The sequence below is a fragment of the Medicago truncatula genome, chromosome 2 (genome assembly GCF_003473485.1).
Source record: "Medicago truncatula cultivar Jemalong A17 chromosome 2, MtrunA17r5.0-ANR, whole genome shotgun sequence".
Taxonomy (NCBI): domain Eukaryota; kingdom Viridiplantae; phylum Streptophyta; class Magnoliopsida; order Fabales; family Fabaceae; genus Medicago; species Medicago truncatula.
In genome coordinates this window covers 39,976,807-39,993,782 of record NC_053043.1, presented here as the reverse complement: position 1 = coordinate 39,993,782, position 16,976 = coordinate 39,976,807, and the positions used below count along the sequence as shown (strand labels likewise).

Sequence of the window (16,976 nt, the reverse complement as noted above, 5' to 3'; positions counted from 1 at the left end):
TGAACCACCATTTAAGAGTAATAAATTTATTTCTTAAGAATTTAAATATCAATGATAATTAAATTTATATATTTTGCTATTAATTTTATATTTTAGAGTATAAAATTAACTTTTAAATAACCATACTTTATTGTATTTAGTAATTTTTCTCATATGGTTTGCTTCATATTTTATATTAGTGTTTAAAACTATATGTTTATTAAATTGTGAATAAAAAATATGTATTCAAATTTTGATTGTATTAAAATAGACCCACAATACTATTTTTTTCGAAGTGTGTTAGATTTTTTATTTTTTTTAGATTATTAGAAATAAAAAAAAATTATTGAAGAATTAAAGTGTAGATTTTAACATAAGAGGGAAGGGGAATGTAATTCAAGCTTCTTTTAAGGGAGGGGAGTAAAATATTTTGAATAAAAGAAGCGGGGAGTGTATATTTTAACACAATAAGGGAGGGAAGTGTAAGCATCTTTAAAGTGAGTGACTCTTAAATTAACTTAGAAATTGAAAAATGAACAATGAATTGAAAATCCTAAAATGGGCAAAATAGCAAAACACGGGGTAGAAATCTCTACGTTACTATCAATAGAATTACATGACTAAATCATATAATAGAGAAACAATCATATTCTATATATTCTGCTTGGCTTATTGTGCTTATATGGCTAATCACCTTAGCATTTTAGTTTCATGTCAGATTAATCATTAATCTAATTGATTTACAAAAAAAAAAAAAACACTTAAAATTAAGATAGAATAAATATTTTCTTAACTTCATCATAACTCACCCATTGAATTAATTTAATGATATTGTGACCGTAAAATTGATTCCACGGTCAAGTTGTTTAGCTTTTTTTTCTTTCTGCTTCTAAAATCATGACATGAGTCGTAGGGAAGCAAGAACAAAAGTTGTTGAAAGTTTTATAAACCAATTTCGGCAAGCTAATTTATCAGCAGCCGGGGTTGTATCCCACAAAATGTTACAACTTATTACCAAGAGACAATAATACAGTAACAATAGAAAACTAAAAGCTGTAATTAGTCCTAAACCATACTTTAAGTGCTATGCAAACAACACTAATAAAATTGCCCAAAACTGGCTTCTCTTCACAAAAGATAAAAATCACAACCTGGACAGCAACTTCTTAGCAGTTGTTATTAAAATCTCAGGCCTTGCTTGGTTCTGCAACCTTCTGCAGTAAGACATGACAAAAAGAGTTCATAAGAAAATTTCATGCTTATTTTAAAATCTTAAAAATTATACTCGAAGTTTTATTTTATTTTATATAATGATACATAAATAGCATATGCATGTGATCATATTTTGCATATTTGGCTGTATTTAAGCATTTAACCCAAGGAATGCTTTGGTTGCTATTGTTTACTACACAATCCTAAAATTAAAATCACGAGCTTTATAAAGTAAAATCACGGTAACAAGGTAGAGTACGTTCATTGTACGGAACAATCATAAAATTCATCGAATATCCCATAAGGTAATCTTGCATACCTCTTCCTTCTTGCCACCAGTGAAGAACTTGTAACCACTGTAGAAGAGTAAAGTCCATCCAGTCAAAGAAGCAATCACAAACTGTAACAACAAAAGACTTGGTGAACCATTCAAAATTTTAGTATGACTAAATATTAACAAAAACACGTTTATGATGTCATGAGGCAATCTAAATGTTTACAAGTTGCATTACTCAACCTTCTTCCTTGGCATAGTAGTTCAATGGCTAATCAGTTATCTAAACATCACTTGAAAAAGATAGTTTGTGTTGTTCACTATCTGCGCGTATGCATAATTATATCAGGAGTATACAGGTGTGTACTGTTCTCAAGTTCCCTAAGGGCCTGTTTGTTTAAGATTAAAATAAAAGTGATTTTCAGGGAAACTGCTTTCAAATATATGTCTTCATCAAAAAGCCATTAAGAAGTTGTTCACGTTCAAAGAGGATACTATCACAGCAGAATATTATTGTCTTTACTAAAATGTCTCAGAATCAAATGGTGGTTAATCTGTTAGAGATCTTAAACTAGAAAGAGAGATTCTAAAAACCGTAAGTTACTCACATGTTCTTCTTTCCACTTAGATGGAGACAGTGGATCCTGCCAAATGTTCACCTTTGGAGTTCCATGAGGATCTACAATGCAACATGTCGAATTAATATAGGCAAGTAAATTAATCAAGAAAGAAGAGGAAATATTTCACGTCATCAATCATTCTACTAGCTTCACCAGTGGTTCAAATGTCAACATTAACCCACTTTTAGCATATAAGTTCCATTTTCATAGCCAAAGAGAACACAATAAGCAAATTTCCAATCCTAGTATGTACCTTCCTTCTGGTTGCATTGTAGATCAATCTATATTTATAAAATAAAATGTCTAAAAGAGAACACAAATACAGCCTAAATTGCAACGCCTTTACTAAAACATCGTGATTCCTGACTATCATTCCACACATCACTAAACTGGATGAGTCTAACACTCCATTTTTCTCTCCTAGTCCGCAGCTAGGATCACACTAAAAAGTGAAACACATAACATCCTACCAGAAGTTAAGATGCAACGACTTCACTGATGATTTTGGATCTTCATTTCATTCGTATATACTTAGATATTGCCCAGAAGTTATTCATGTTAACCTTTGTTGCACTGCCACTTCTGATTGAAGGTGCGGCCTGGTGTTCGACACCGACACTTGTAATTACACTGAATCATGTCATTTTCTCACAATTTTATCGGTATCGATGTGTCTGTGTCAGTGCCGTGTCTGATGTCTGTATTTGTGTCCGTGCTTTATAGATGTTAACACAATATGACATTAAGTAAGCATTTGAATATTTAACTTATTGAAACACTTATTGTATATGAGGCGTGGTAGAAGTTAATTCTTCAATTGAAGAGTGAATGCATAAGGACGATTCATACATAAGCCAGAACAGATAACAATGTGCCATCTGGAGCAGCATATGAAAACAAATTGAAAACAACTTGCAGACATATCATAAACTTATTTTCATAAGCTCTTCCAAGATATTTACGCAAGTGTTTATGAATATTATAAAGCTCAAATAAGTTATTCCAAACAACCCAATAAAGCATAATCTCTACGGATGACTTAAAAATTCATTTTTCCACAATAATTTATTGAGTAAAGACCCAATTTGGTCCCTCAAAATTTTCTAAGAGCCCAATTTAATCCCTACAAAAAATAATAGTCAGATTAGTCCTTAACATCTGTACACAGATGACAAATTCGTCCCCAGCTCATTATGGACTAATTTGTCCCCAATTTGAAAATGTCAGGTATTATTTTTTGTCAGGACTAAATTGACTCTAATTTATTTTACAACATCATTAATTAATCTACACAAACATTGAATCTAGGAATCATGCTGTTGACAAATCTAACAGTAAAATGAAAAGATTTAATTATTTAAAAAAAAAGATGAAGATTGCAACTAACAAATTAATAATGTAATGCCCATTTTCTGATTTGAACAAATGAAAGTGAAAGATTTGAAATTGAGAGTAATGACAGAAAAGGGTTTGAAGGAAGGGAGGGGAATACCGGCGGAACCAGCCATGCCGCGGCGATGAACGAGTGAAGCGGATTTGGGTGAGGAGAGGCGTCCGATGTTCATGGATTGCCGAGCTACTGCTGTCCACGCCGCCATGATTGATTGATTTTGATTCTCACTTTTTTCTCAGCTTCGTAATAACAAGTTCAAGTTCTTGAAAGAAAGAGAGAAATGAATGCTACTACTTGTTCACAACACCTTTTATAATTTCCTAAAAAAAAAAAAACTTTTATATTTATTTTAGACTAAAATATGCATTTCATCCCTGCAAATATAAGGCATTTGAAATTTCATATATGAGGTTACTAATCCTCCCATTTTGCCAGCAAATATTAATCACTTGAATTTTGGTCCTAATTACGTTTTCTTGCCGATGTGCACTGTGATTACTGATGTGGCACACGATGACTAGGATAGAAGCTTGCTGAATCAATTGAAATTGGCTTGAATGGTCAAAAATACCCTTACTAATTCCAAACAAAACGGAAAAGACAAAGATACTCTTCTCTCCCACTACTCAAATAACCTCCTGCAAAACTTGACTCTATCTTCCCTCCTGATCTTCTCTCAACAAGGATTAATCAATAACATTATCCAAACAAGAACTTCAAACTACATAAACAACTCAATCACCTATTCTTCTTCTTCTTCTTCTTCCCATTCTCTTGAACAACTCAGTCACATAAACAACAATTTCATCCTTCTGTTGCTTCAACCACATAAACCCAATCTTCTTCTTTGTATTCCTTTGTCATCTTATAAATCTCACTTCTTCACTCGTGATTGTGATTTTGAGGATGCGGCGGAAGGGTTTGAGACGACAACCTTTGATGATTTGTCGATTTGATTCTTCTATTTTGTCGGTTGAATTTCGAAGTCAAAATGGATCGTGTTTTTAAATCAAAATTGAATTTCGCTAATTCCAATTTGTTGTTCTATCTTGGATTCTCATTTTGTTTTCTGGATTTCCTCGACACGTGTTTGTGGTGAAGAAGAGAACGGGGTATAAACATGATTCTAGATCGAGTGAGAAGCAGAGGGTGGATTGGTTTTTGGAGAGGGAGGAAGAAGAAGATTTGTTGTGGTAGGAAGGTGTTCGATGATTTTTGAGAAGAAGATTTGTTGGGTTTGGATTTGATTGAACAAACTAAAACATGGCAGAACTGTTTGGTGGTGAGTTGACTCAGTTTAGAAAGGGAGAAGAAGCGGCATGAGTCAAGCTTGAAAGGTTATCGGTAGCAAAGGTGCTTTCGATTAGACCATTTCCAAAATCATTCGTAACAATGTTTATGTTTTTCATCTTCTTTTTCTTCATGTTCAAGTTCTTGAAGAAGATGGAGTATTGAGAGAGAACTGGCTTTTAGAAGAAGAAGATGGAAGGACACAATGGTCATTTCGCAGTTGGCTTTGTTCATTAAGGGTAAAATGATCCATTCATGTCTTTTTGGGTGAGTCATCAGTGTGTTTTCAGAGTGAGTCAGTGCCACGTCAGCTAATCATAGTCCACATTGGCAAGAAAACGTAATTAGGACCAAAACTGAAGTGATTAATATTTGCAGTGGCAAAATGGGAGAATTAATAACCTTAGGGATGAAATTTCAAATGCCCTATATTTACAGGGATGAAATGCATATTTTAACCTTTATTTTATTTTATAACAGTATTTTTTTTGTTACAATTTTTATTTTTCTTACTATGAAGATAATAAATAATTAAACAATATTATGAAAAATTTGATTACTTTGGTTTTAATACTAAAACAATAGATATTAGCCATTCAATAAAATATGTCTAAGACAACACAAAGAAGGGAAAATTTGAAATTAAATTGACATCACTCAATTTAACCGGACAAAATACAATTATTTGGTTGATCCTCTTATTCATCTTTTGGAATTACGCTACTTCTTTTTTGATGTATTTTGATTTTTTAGTCAAGTAGCCTCGTGTGTTAGAAATGAACATTTTAAAGATGAATAAGTGAGATGTTTAGGGTTCAAACTCCGACAAGTGTATATATTAAACAATATCTCTACCAATTGAATTAAATTGATGATGACATTTCTTTGATGTTTCTACATGGATTGTGGAAGGAAAGATTTTTTTTTTCTTTCTTTCTGGAGTCATCTATGGGAGAAAGTTCATTTGCTGAAATTTGTGATTAAGTGTACGCATTGTGTTCATAGTGAGTTGGCTAAACCAAATGCATCTTATAACGAGGGCAGGAAAATTATAAATCGTCATTTGGATAAACCTCCAACCGATACATGCAAAGTTAATATTGATGTTTTGTTTATTCCTTCTAATCGTAGCACTGGGGATTCAATATTTCCATTCCAAAATTACTTCCATCAACGCGTTAACAACTGAAACATGGTATGTGTACATTGGAAGTACTAAGGATGAAAATGAGTGAATAGAACTGCCTATGAACCATGTGCTATGAATCAAGTGGTTAGTTAGATACTTGGATTAATGGGTAGTACCTAAGTTCTTCCATATATTAACTTGACTTTATTTACCTCTCCACTTATCTTCAAATTACTCAAACTCGATAAATAAAAAAAATAAAAAATAAACAGCACATCCTTAGTCTCTTCTAAAACTTATAAGTGACACAATGTTACAAACGCGGATTTTTGTCCACAAAATCCAACACTCTCCGTTTGTCATAACGTAACAGTGTAAATTTTACAAGGATCCAAGTTAGCTATTTTTTATTTTAAATATTTCAACAACTAATATCACTTCACATTTAAGTTCGAATGTATGTTAATATGATGAACTTCAAAAGAAAAACATGTATTTTCCACACTAAAAAACACACTTAATGTTTTATACTTTTTTTTTTAATGTTAACCCTACTTAATTTTCTCATAATTTCATGTTATTTTTCGTAATTACATAAAATTATATTCCCTCCGTCCCACTTTAATTGAGCCATTTTTTCATTTTATACAGATTAAGAAAAATGCATAAATGAAAGAGAGAGAAATGATTTTGTAAAGTAGAATATATTGAATTGGGAGTGGTGAAAGTAATATTAATTAGAGTTATAAAGGGAAAAAGTAATTAATATTGTATTAAAAAGTGAAATGACTCAATTATTTATGAGACGGACGGAGTATTAAACAAACTTAGTTCAATAATTTAGTGAAAGTCAATGATAATCTCTCGGTATAAAGTCTTTGTTTTCATTCAAAACCAAAAAGTCAACCTCCATTGCCTCTTGCTATATTGTAATTGTTTTGACAATGTAAAAGATGCTAAATACAATTCAAACTATTCATCTCACTCACGTTCATGTTAAAATCAGTAGAAAAATAACCACTTGGTGAGTTTTCTATTAGCAAAATGAGTGTATATAAGGTGAGGCTACATTGATCTTTCATTGTATCTATCAAACAAGAGAAAATCATCATGGATTTCTCAAGCAACAACAAATGCTTAATGTTTGTTTTGTTTTTCTTTTTATTTGTATCATCATGTGTGATGTGTATTAATGTTGATACTCAAACATGTACCAACCGTAAGAGCCGTTGTTTTCTCAAGAAACTACCTTGCCCTGCTCAATGTCCTTCAAGATCACCAGCTAACCCTAGGGAAAAAGTTTGTTATCTTGATTGTGATTCTCCTATGTGCAAAACTCAGTGCAAAAGTAAGATTATTTATGTTCAATACTTGACACATTTGCATATATATTATTTGGTTTTAGCATTTTCTTGTGATAAATTTAATAAGGTTGGCCTAGTGAGAGCATGTTAGTTTGATTTCTTGTGAAAAATAAATTTCATTAAAAATGATCTTATCTTTAATGTTCTACCGATCTCAAATAGGATTATTTCTGAAAAGAAACATGTGAATTTCATAAAAGAAAAACAAATTGTTTTGCGATTCTATTTTTCTTTTGTTTATAATGTGATATAACGAGTGTTCATCATATATTGGATGTGAGTGTTCATTATATATTGGATGTGAATAGGCCGTAAAGCAAATTGTAATGGTCGCGGATCTGCATGTTTGGACCCCCGGTTTGTTGGTGCGGATGGCATTGTTTTCTACTTCCATGGAAGGAGGAATGAGCATTTCAGCTTGGTATCTGACACCAACCTTCAAATCAATGCTCGTTTTATCGGCCTTAGGCCGCAAGGGAGACCAAGGGATTATACTTGGATTCAAGCATTGGGAGTCCTATTTGATTCACACAACTTTTCTATTGAAGCCACACCATCATCAATTTGGGATGACGAAGTTGACCATTTGAAGCTCTCTTATGATGGAAAGGATCTTGTGATCCCTGAAGGTCACCTCTCTACGTGGCAATCCGAGGAAAATCAACTTAGAGTCGAGAGAACATCGAATGAGAACGGTGTCATGGTCACAATCCCGGAAGTTGCAGAAATATCTGTCAATGTGGTGCCTGTCACCAAGGAGGACAGTAGAATCCATAATTATCAGATTCCTGATGATGATTGTTTTGCTCATTTGGATGTGCAGTTCAAATTCTATGGTTTATCGTCCAAAGTTGAAGGAGTTCTTGGTAGGACTTATCAGCCAGATTTTCAAAATCCGGCAAAGCCAGGCGTGGCAATGCCGGTAGTTGGAGGGGAAGACAAGTATAGAACCAAATCCCTTGTTTCTGCAGATTGTCTTGCTTGTATATTCTCTTCAGCTAAAGATTCAGTGCAGGAGGGCATGGAGATTGAATATGGTATGATGGATTGTACTGGTGGTGCCAGCAGTGGCAATGGTATAGTTTGCAGAAGATAAATTTGGTAGCTTCCATTGTTTTCCTATAACTACGTTTGAAAGTTGTAACTCTGAGAAAAAAATGTTTGTGGGTTGTACTCAGTGGCCAAAATGTTTTGTTTTGTAACCATATTTCCTTTTGAGTATGAATTGTATTGATTTGTTATTGTTATTGTTTTGTAACCATATTTCCTTTTGAATAAGTGTATTAATTTGGCAGTTTCCATTGTTTTTCTATGTTAAAAGTGTTAACTCTGAGAAGAAAGTGTTATGGGATATATTCAGTGGACAAAATGTTATTGTTCTGAAACTATATTTTCTAGTGATTATATGGAAGGCTTCTTCAACTCATACCTTATGATATAATATGCATAAGAACACCATCATTGTTGAAACTTATAATTATGAAAACACCCTGTATTGAAATCTACTGTTGCATATCGATACAAGCTCAAGCATGGAAAATTCTATTGAGATTTTTTATCATGCACTCCTTCCGTCCCAAAATGACTGACGCATATGTAATTTTTTTTACTCTGGATGAGTACAACTTTGTTCTCTAGGATGAAAGGGTTCAACGCCGGTCTTGTGCATAGAACTTCCATTAAAACTACTCTGAATGAATAAACATCCAATTTCTCTGTGAGTTGTTGCCTTCTAAAGTATTTTGGATCAAGATAACTGAAACTACCTTTAACTGTTGTGCGCACATGAGTCTGATTGAGTTCAAGACCGGTTTTGGAGAGGCTAAAATCGGCAACTTTAGCAATAAAGTTAGCCGAGGTATCGGCTGAGGTCCTCATCTATGTTTCCCTTTCTTCAAACGATTGACGTTGAAGAATGAACTATGTCCCTGAGCTTCGGGGGGTTGCTTAACTGCTCCAGTAGAGCGTTAAGTTCACTTGAAATTGGGATTTTGCTAACTAGATAAAGAAGTGTATTTAAAAATGAGATAAAAGCACATTGATAAAGGGATAAAATAGATAAAATAGCGAGAATAGCTTTGAGTTTGATTGATTGTGTGTTTTATTCATTGTACATAGTCGTTATTTATAGGCAAAACTATTCCTGCTGGCCAAAATGACTTGGCTTACAGAGTATAGTCTCACTCGACAATTTTCGTGGGTAGTGTGTTTGTTTTCCCTCATTGAGTTGCCCAATCTAGCCATCCTTTAGAAGGTATTGTTAAAATATCATCAATTCCTAATGAAATAGATGTAGCAGTAGCTTGACGGAACCCTAGAGTCTTTACTTGATCCAGGATGTGTGATGTATATGTCATTCCAAAATGGTCCATTAATCTGCTAATAAGTCGTTTAATGGCAGTTCCACCTATCACGTTATTGTGAAAGACTAGATTGGCTCGTTCTGCCATAAGTACCTCCATATTCCATTCAGTGGGATTCGGTTCGACAATGAATTTGAGTGAATGATTGGAAAACATCCTTTTCTTTATGTTTATTCACGTAGAAAATTGAAAAGATGCTAGTTGACCTGAATTTACGCCAGTATCATAACATAAATTTACCTAACTTGGATATCAACACTAACCATCTATATGATTAGATACCATATGAATAGGCTCGAGAAAAACCTTGTATAGCTTCTTCAATTTCTCGATAAAAAGAAATATGACCAACCGTGGTTCTAATGTATATACAACAAATTTTTTTTTTTTTTTTTATACTTCTTATTACTAAATATTGCCCATAAATTTCATAATAGGTACCAAAAAATTCATAGTGAACTTCGATAGGAACTTCTCTTGAAGACATAATGCATTGATCTATTCGCCACCGGAGCCAAAAAGGACTATCGAAATTTATTCTTTTCTGTCGATAAGCTCCAATTGCATCATAGGAATTGCAAAAAAAGGGTTCTTTTTTTTTTTTTTCTTTTCATATACTTAGAATTATTATTGCTAATTTTTTTCATTTTTAGAATTTCTGCAATTAAACGGATTATACCTGTTTGCACAAATACCTCGACGATTTCCGCTAGTTAATACGTAAAGTCCATAGTGTGCAACTTTCCTTTAAACGTGTGTTCATACTCATCGTCGCTTGTGGTTAGTGACGTTATAAACAGGAAACGTGTGTCCGTATTCGTTGTCAAGTTCTATTGAGCTTTGACTTAGTCTGAGATCTTCTAGACCCACATATTGGTTAGTAGACTTGAGAAAAAATCCGATATCCTAAGTTACTCTGATATAGCCTTTGCCTAACCTTCCCTCGGCTGGGAGGAAACTCGCCTAACCTCAAGTCGCTTATCTACCGATTTCGAGTTAATTGAGTGGTTTAAGTCGAATTAATCGGTAGTGCTCCACATTGATCTATAGCTAAAATGTTCATTAAGAAACAAATCACTCAAGATTAAAAGGGAAAAATACTACGAAAAAAAATAGCACATCCTTAGCGTCTTCTAAAACTTACTAGTGACACAAAGTTCAAAACGCAGATTTTGGTCTACAAAATCTATAAAGTTAGCTAATTTTCAATTTAAATACTTGACAAGTACATCACTTAACACGTAAGTTTGAATGTATGTTCATAGCAAATTTATGTATTTTCCCTACGTAACTTATCCTACACCCAATCTTTTATATAACTGCACATTTTCACTTTGCTTTTTCAAAATTTCATGCATGTTAACTATTTCATAATTACCTAAAGCCACATTTCATGGTTGAAAGTCAATAATAATCTCTCATGAATTCTTTGTCTCCATTCTAAACCACTAAGTCAACTTTCATTATCTCTTGCTATCTTGTAATTGTTTTGACAATGTAAAAGATGCCACAAATAATTCCAGCAATTCATCTCAGTCACGTTCATGTTAAAGTCAGTAGAAAAATAACCACTAGGTGAGTTTTCTATTAGAAAAATGAGTGTATATAAGGTGAGGCTACATTGATCTTTCATTGTATCTCTCAAACAAGAGAAAATTATCATCATGGATTTCTCAAGTAACAACAAATGCTTAATGCTTGTTCTGTGTTTATTTGTTTTTGTATCATCATGTGTGATGTGTATTAATGTTGATACTCAAACATGTACCAACCGTAAGAGCCGTTGTTTTCTCAAGAAACTACCTTGCCCTGCTCAGTGCCCTTCAAGATCACCAGCTAACCCAAAAGACAAAGTTTGCTATCTTGATTGTGATTCTCCTGTGTGCAAAACTCAGTGCAAAAGTAAGATTATTTATGTTCAATACTTGACACATTTGCTTATATATTATTTTTTTAGCATTTGTTTTTTATGATAATGGTCGCAGTAAGGGTTGCAGTCACTATGTGATCCTTGATATTGTGGAGAGTCACAGTCGAATGGGACTGATGCAACATCAATTGCAGTCACATTGCTTATGATAAGAGAGTACCTGTGAATTTCATAAAAGAACATATTTTGTTTTGAGATTCTATTTTTCTTTTGTTTATTTATAATGCAATAGAACAAGTGTTCATTATATATTGAATATGAGAGCAGGTCGTAAACCAAATTGTAATGGTCGCGGATCTGCATGCTTGGACCCTCGGTTCGTTGGTGCGGATGGCATTGTTTTCTACTTCCATGGAAGGAGGAATGAGCACTTCAGCTTAGTATCTGACGTGAACCTTCAAATCAATGCTCGTTTTATCGGTCTTAGGCCGCAGCGGAGACCAAGGGATTATACTTGGATTCAAGCATTGGGAGTCCTCTTTGATTCACACAACTTTTCTATTGAAGCCACACCATCATCAAGTTGGGATGACGAAGTTGACCATCTGAAACTCTCCTATGACGGAAAGGAACTCGTAATCCCAGGAGGTCACCTCTCTACATGGCAATCCGAGGAAAATCAACTTAGAGTCGAGAGAACATCGAATGAGAACAGTGTCATCGTTACAATCCCAGAAGTTGCTGAAATATCAGTCAATGTGGTGCCTGTCACCAAGGAGGACAGTAGAATCCATAACTATCAGATTCCCGATGATGATTGTTTCTCTCATTTGGAGGTGCAGTTCAAATTCTATGGTTTATCGTCCAAAGTTGAAGGAGTTCTTGGAAGAACTTATCAGCCAGATTTTCAAAATGCGGCAAAGCCAGGCGTGGCAATGCCGGTAGTTGGAGGGGAAGAAAAGTATAGAACCACATCCCTTGTTTCTGGAGATTGTCTTGCTTGTATATTCTCTTCAGCTAAAGATTCAGTGCAGGAAGGCATGGAGATTGAATATGGTATGATGGATTGTACTGGTGGTGCCAGCAGTGGTAATGGTATAGTTTGCAGAAGATAAATTTGGCATTTTCCATTGTTTTCCTTTATTATTATTTTATTGATATATTTGTTCTCCTTTATAAATGATTGAATGCTGTACCTCAAAAAAAAATCATGTGATGTACTCAGTGGCTAAAAAGTTATTTGTAACCACCTTACCTATTGATTAAAAAAGTGTAATACTTTGTTTACTATAAATGATTGAATACTGTGATTGATTATATTGAAGGCTTTCTCAATTCATACCTTATGATATCATGCATAAGATCAAGACCATCGAAGAAACTTGAAATTATGAATGAAAACACCTTGTACTGGAATTTTTTGCTGCATTTTGATATAAGCACAAGCATGGAAATTTCCAAGAGATTTTTTATCATATATTAAAGAATGAACAGCAAAAAAGTGAAGAAACTCCTCAGAAGCTCAAGAGTATATCTCTTAGGAATTACTAGAAAAGAGAAAAGCAAAGCAAGTTAACCTATCAGAAGCAGTACCTTTTGAATAGTTGATCCATTTTCTAAATAAATTTTATTATAAAGTAAAAGAAGAACTCTTCATTGCCTTATACAAAATACAACAGAACCTTATAATAACTTACATACAATTTCTAACCACCTACTTGCTCAAATATTATATGGTAACTTGCTTATAGGCAAAACAAAAAAAAAAACAAAAAGAATTACAAAAGTGATAACGAAACAGAAAACAACCTTTCATTCATCGAGCATGACTTTTCAATTTGTCCAAGGCCAGAACAGCCATTATAATTAACAGCTTATGGTCAGAACCAATGATACAGGAAAAATAACTCATCTTCCACGTGGATTTACTAATTGAGAGAACACTGCACTTGTAGCAGCGTCTTCTGCATCATCGTCTGTGACAGAGTTGCCTCCATCAACCATACTCACACTGTTCTCAAAATTCTCAAGACGTGTCAACTGAATTCCAGTAATGTGGTTCGTGCTGTTGTCTTCCGGTTCCATGAGCGCTGACGAGGTTTCTTGGAGCTGCAAAGCATATTCAAGATTCCATAAAACATCTCCCATGGATGGCCTATCCACTCCATACTCGGCCAAGCACTTTTCCGCGGTCTCCCCGAACTTCTTAAGCGAAGCAGGATTGACCTTCCCGACAAGTTGTTGATCCATGATTTGATCAAGCATTCCCTTCTTCTGCCAGTTCATCGCCCACTCGGCTATATTAACCTGTTCTCTAGGAAGGACAGGGTTCAACGCCGGTCTTGTGCATAGCACTTCCATTAAAACTACTCCGAATGAATAAACATCTGATTTCTCTGTGAGTTGTTGCCTTCTAAAGTATTCTGGATCAAGATAACCGAAACTACCTTTAACCGCTGTGCTAACATGAGTCTGATCGAGTGCAGGACCGGTTTTGGAGAGGCCAAAGTCAGCAACTTTAGCAACAAAGTTATCATCTAAAAGAATGTTTGTCGTCTTTACATCTCGGTGAATTATACTTTGAGATGCACCGGTGTGGAGATAATGAAGACCTCTTGCTGCTCCGATGCAAATATCAAGCCGTTGTTTCCACGATAAAGGCGGTAGATCTGTTCCATACAAATGACTCCTGAGGGGACCATTAGCCATGTATTCATAGACAAGAATCATTTCTGACCTCTCATCACAGTAACCAATTAGAGACACAAGATGACGATGGCGAAGCTTCGATAACATCTCGATTTCAGTTCGGAATTCAGCAAGACCTTGTTCGGATCTTGGATTTCCCCTTTTAACAGCTACATTGGTACCATCATCAAGGATTCCCTTATAAACCCTACCGAAACCACCAACACCAAGAAGAAGCTTCTCATCAAATTTATTTGTTGCGTCTAGGATTTCTTGGAAAGTGAAGAACCGTCCGAGATTCGTCGAAGAAATGAAGCTTGCAGTTCCTCCACTCTTCTGTGAAGTTGTTGACATTTTTGTAATTGTTTGAGAATTCCCATATAAGGGCAATGGCAGCCATGAATGACCACCCTCTTGGGGAGAAGACTTTGATTTTCTCCTCGCCAACAAGCAAACACACAAACCAACAAAAGCAAAGGCAACAACAGCACCAGCAGCAGAGCCAATGATGATTCCTATCTTGTTCTTTTTTGATTTTGAACTGGGAAGCAAACTCTTGACCGACGAAAGTCCATCCAAGCTCTTCAATGCATTGCTGATTTTCATTATCTCCAATCCATTCATAGTTGCATTTGTAATGTCTGCCATCGTATCAGGACCGACGCTTACCGTCAAAGTGTTGTCCGATGTTGCATTGGAAACAAAGTCCTTATAGTAAGGCAAAGCCAAATCATTTGTCAAAGATGAGAGGTCAAGGCTTCCAATCGCTATATCAGTATTTACGAACACATTGAAAACTAACGTGTTCATCGCCATGCTAATAATATCGCAAAAGTGCAGCCGAACAAAATAGGAGAAATTTGGATCTACAGGGAAAACCCAAGTTATGTTGAAATTTGAATTGGCTACATTTGCATCCCCCATTGCTTCCGCAGTAGCATAGACCCAATTAGGTGCTGTCTCAGCAGTAACGCCCGGTCGATACTTAATGCTTGTAGGGCTGACCGACACATTAGTGACCGAACTGTTCACATGAAGGTATTTCTGATCATTCTCCCAAGTCCTTCCCAACGTGTCATTTTCGGCAGTAAGCAAGGCTCCTCCTATGTTCAAACGGTAAACGGTTTCGAAAGCAAGTTCGGAAAGACCATTAAAAGGGGCCAATGGACGAAGTGCCAATGCCTGATCGACAAACAAATCGTCCGGCATTGAAACAACTTCAATTGCATTGACAAAAGCAACGGAACCATTCGAAGGAATGAAGGTTACAGTCAAGGTATCAGAGGTTACATTGATAGCATACTCCCTAAACATATAAGAATCACTATAGTTTCTAAAAGTGAAGTTGCTTAATAGAACAAAATCATCACTAACAACTGTCACAGAAGCTGAAGTCAAATTATGTAAACTGTTTGGAAGAGGATAAAAATATAGCCTAATCCAATGCCTACCTTGTTGAACATCAAATCTATAAGAACCTCTCTCAGTGAAAATCCTAGCTGATTGGTAAATTGGAGATGGAACAACACTTGAATTTGAACTACCAACAACAACTGAATTTCCAGTTTTCAACACTAATGTAGAATGCTGTGAATCAGGGACAAATACACGATCTTGAAAGTTTATACTTTTGGATGAACCACAAGCAATTAGATAATTATCATGAGGTGTGTATAAGGCAAATGACACATTCACCAAAAATGCAATAAGAATAGTAACAACAACCAAAACAAGCTTCACCATCATCACCATTGTAGTTAGTTTAGCTTCTCTCAAATCCTCTTCAACAACACCAACCCATAAAAGGTTTGTAACCAATTACAATACCCTTTTAGCTTCAAATCCCAAAAGTCACAAAATTGAAGAAAAAACAACAACCTGCGACAAAGAAAAACAAAAAAAACAACAACCTCGGATCTATCAAATTCAATGCAAAAAAAAACCAAACAAAAACACAATGATAGTTCTAACATCAAAAGTCAAAAACATAAACATAAATTTACTCAAAAAGGGTGTTAATTAATTAAATCAATGTACACTTACCAAAAAGTGAATGCTGCTAGAAAAAATGTTGAACTGAAGAAAAAGAGTGTGACCCAGATGAAAATTACGTGAAACCCATTACTGAAAATGGATCAAGTTGAAGTTTTTAGTGTGGTTGCAATGCAATGCAAACACCCTTTTCCAGGCTGTTGATTAGCCTGTCAAAGAGGACCCCACAATGCAATATGAAGCTTCAAATTCTTACAACTTGCAACTATTTTTCACATAAAAAAAGCAGCTGTTTTCTGATTGAAGATTTTGTGGAATCTTATAAATATAAATTAAATTAAATAAAATAAAACTGTATGATAAAAATAAAAAATGATTATGAAAGTTTGAGAAATGAGGGTTATAAAAAGGGTTTTTCTATTTTTGTAGGAAACATAAAGAAAAGGAAAAAGGAAAAAGGAAAAACAAAAGAACATGGCTTGGAAAGGAATCTAATTTAGTTGCTGCGCTGGGTTCAACGATATGTGGGACCCACTTAACGCGGCTTGGTTAGATACAGAAGAGGCAGAGATATACATACAGAGTTGGATGAGCTGAGTTGATTAATAAAGAGTTTAGGAGTAACAGTTAGTTTAGCTTTTCACCATGTTCATGCAGTAATAAATAAATAGTAAATAGTCAATTTCCTCCTCAAATTATAAGTTTCACCATGTATATGCATGTAGTTTTCCCAAATTCCAAAATTAATAGTTAGTTTTAATATTTAACTATTAATTGTTTGTTTTTAAGAAAAAATAATATA

At 34.6% G+C, this 16,976-nt stretch overlaps 4 protein-coding genes across 4 annotated transcripts; 2 read left to right on the top strand and 2 right to left on the bottom strand.

Annotated features, from left to right (window-relative positions):
• Positions 1-889: 889 nt before the first annotated feature.
• Positions 890-3,769, bottom strand: LOC25487406 (uncharacterized). The gene is made up of 4 exons (XM_013609319.3): positions 3,578-3,769; positions 2,074-2,144; positions 1,511-1,591; positions 890-1,193 (listed from the first exon to the last, which is right to left on the bottom strand). Exons 1-4 carry the CDS (start codon positions 3,681-3,683, stop codon positions 1,167-1,169), a joined length of 285 nt encoding a protein of 94 aa, XP_013464773.1. The 5' UTR covers positions 3,684-3,769; the 3' UTR covers positions 890-1,166.
• Positions 3,770-6,986: 3,217 nt separating this feature from the next.
• On the top strand, positions 6,987-8,630 carry LOC25487405 (uncharacterized). Its single transcript, XM_013609318.2, has 2 exons — positions 6,987-7,245; positions 7,570-8,630. The coding sequence occupies exons 1-2, from the start codon at positions 7,008-7,010 to the stop codon at positions 8,355-8,357; spliced, it is 1,026 nt and encodes a 341-aa protein (XP_013464772.1). The 5' UTR covers positions 6,987-7,007; the 3' UTR covers positions 8,358-8,630.
• Positions 8,631-11,234: 2,604 nt separating this feature from the next.
• On the top strand, positions 11,235-12,790 carry LOC25487402 (uncharacterized). The gene is made up of 2 exons (XM_013609315.3): positions 11,235-11,526; positions 11,822-12,790. The coding sequence occupies exons 1-2, from the start codon at positions 11,289-11,291 to the stop codon at positions 12,607-12,609; spliced, it is 1,026 nt and encodes a 341-aa protein (XP_013464769.1). The 5' UTR covers positions 11,235-11,288; the 3' UTR covers positions 12,610-12,790.
• Positions 12,791-13,088: 298 nt separating this feature from the next.
• On the bottom strand, positions 13,089-16,623 carry LOC25487401 (receptor-like protein kinase THESEUS 1). Its single transcript, XM_013609314.3, has 2 exons — positions 16,226-16,623; positions 13,089-16,060 (listed from the first exon to the last, which is right to left on the bottom strand). The coding sequence occupies exon 2, from the start codon at positions 15,932-15,934 to the stop codon at positions 13,403-13,405; it is 2,532 nt and encodes an 843-aa protein (XP_013464768.1). The 5' UTR covers positions 15,935-16,060; positions 16,226-16,623; the 3' UTR covers positions 13,089-13,402.
• Positions 16,624-16,976: the final 353 nt, after the last annotated feature.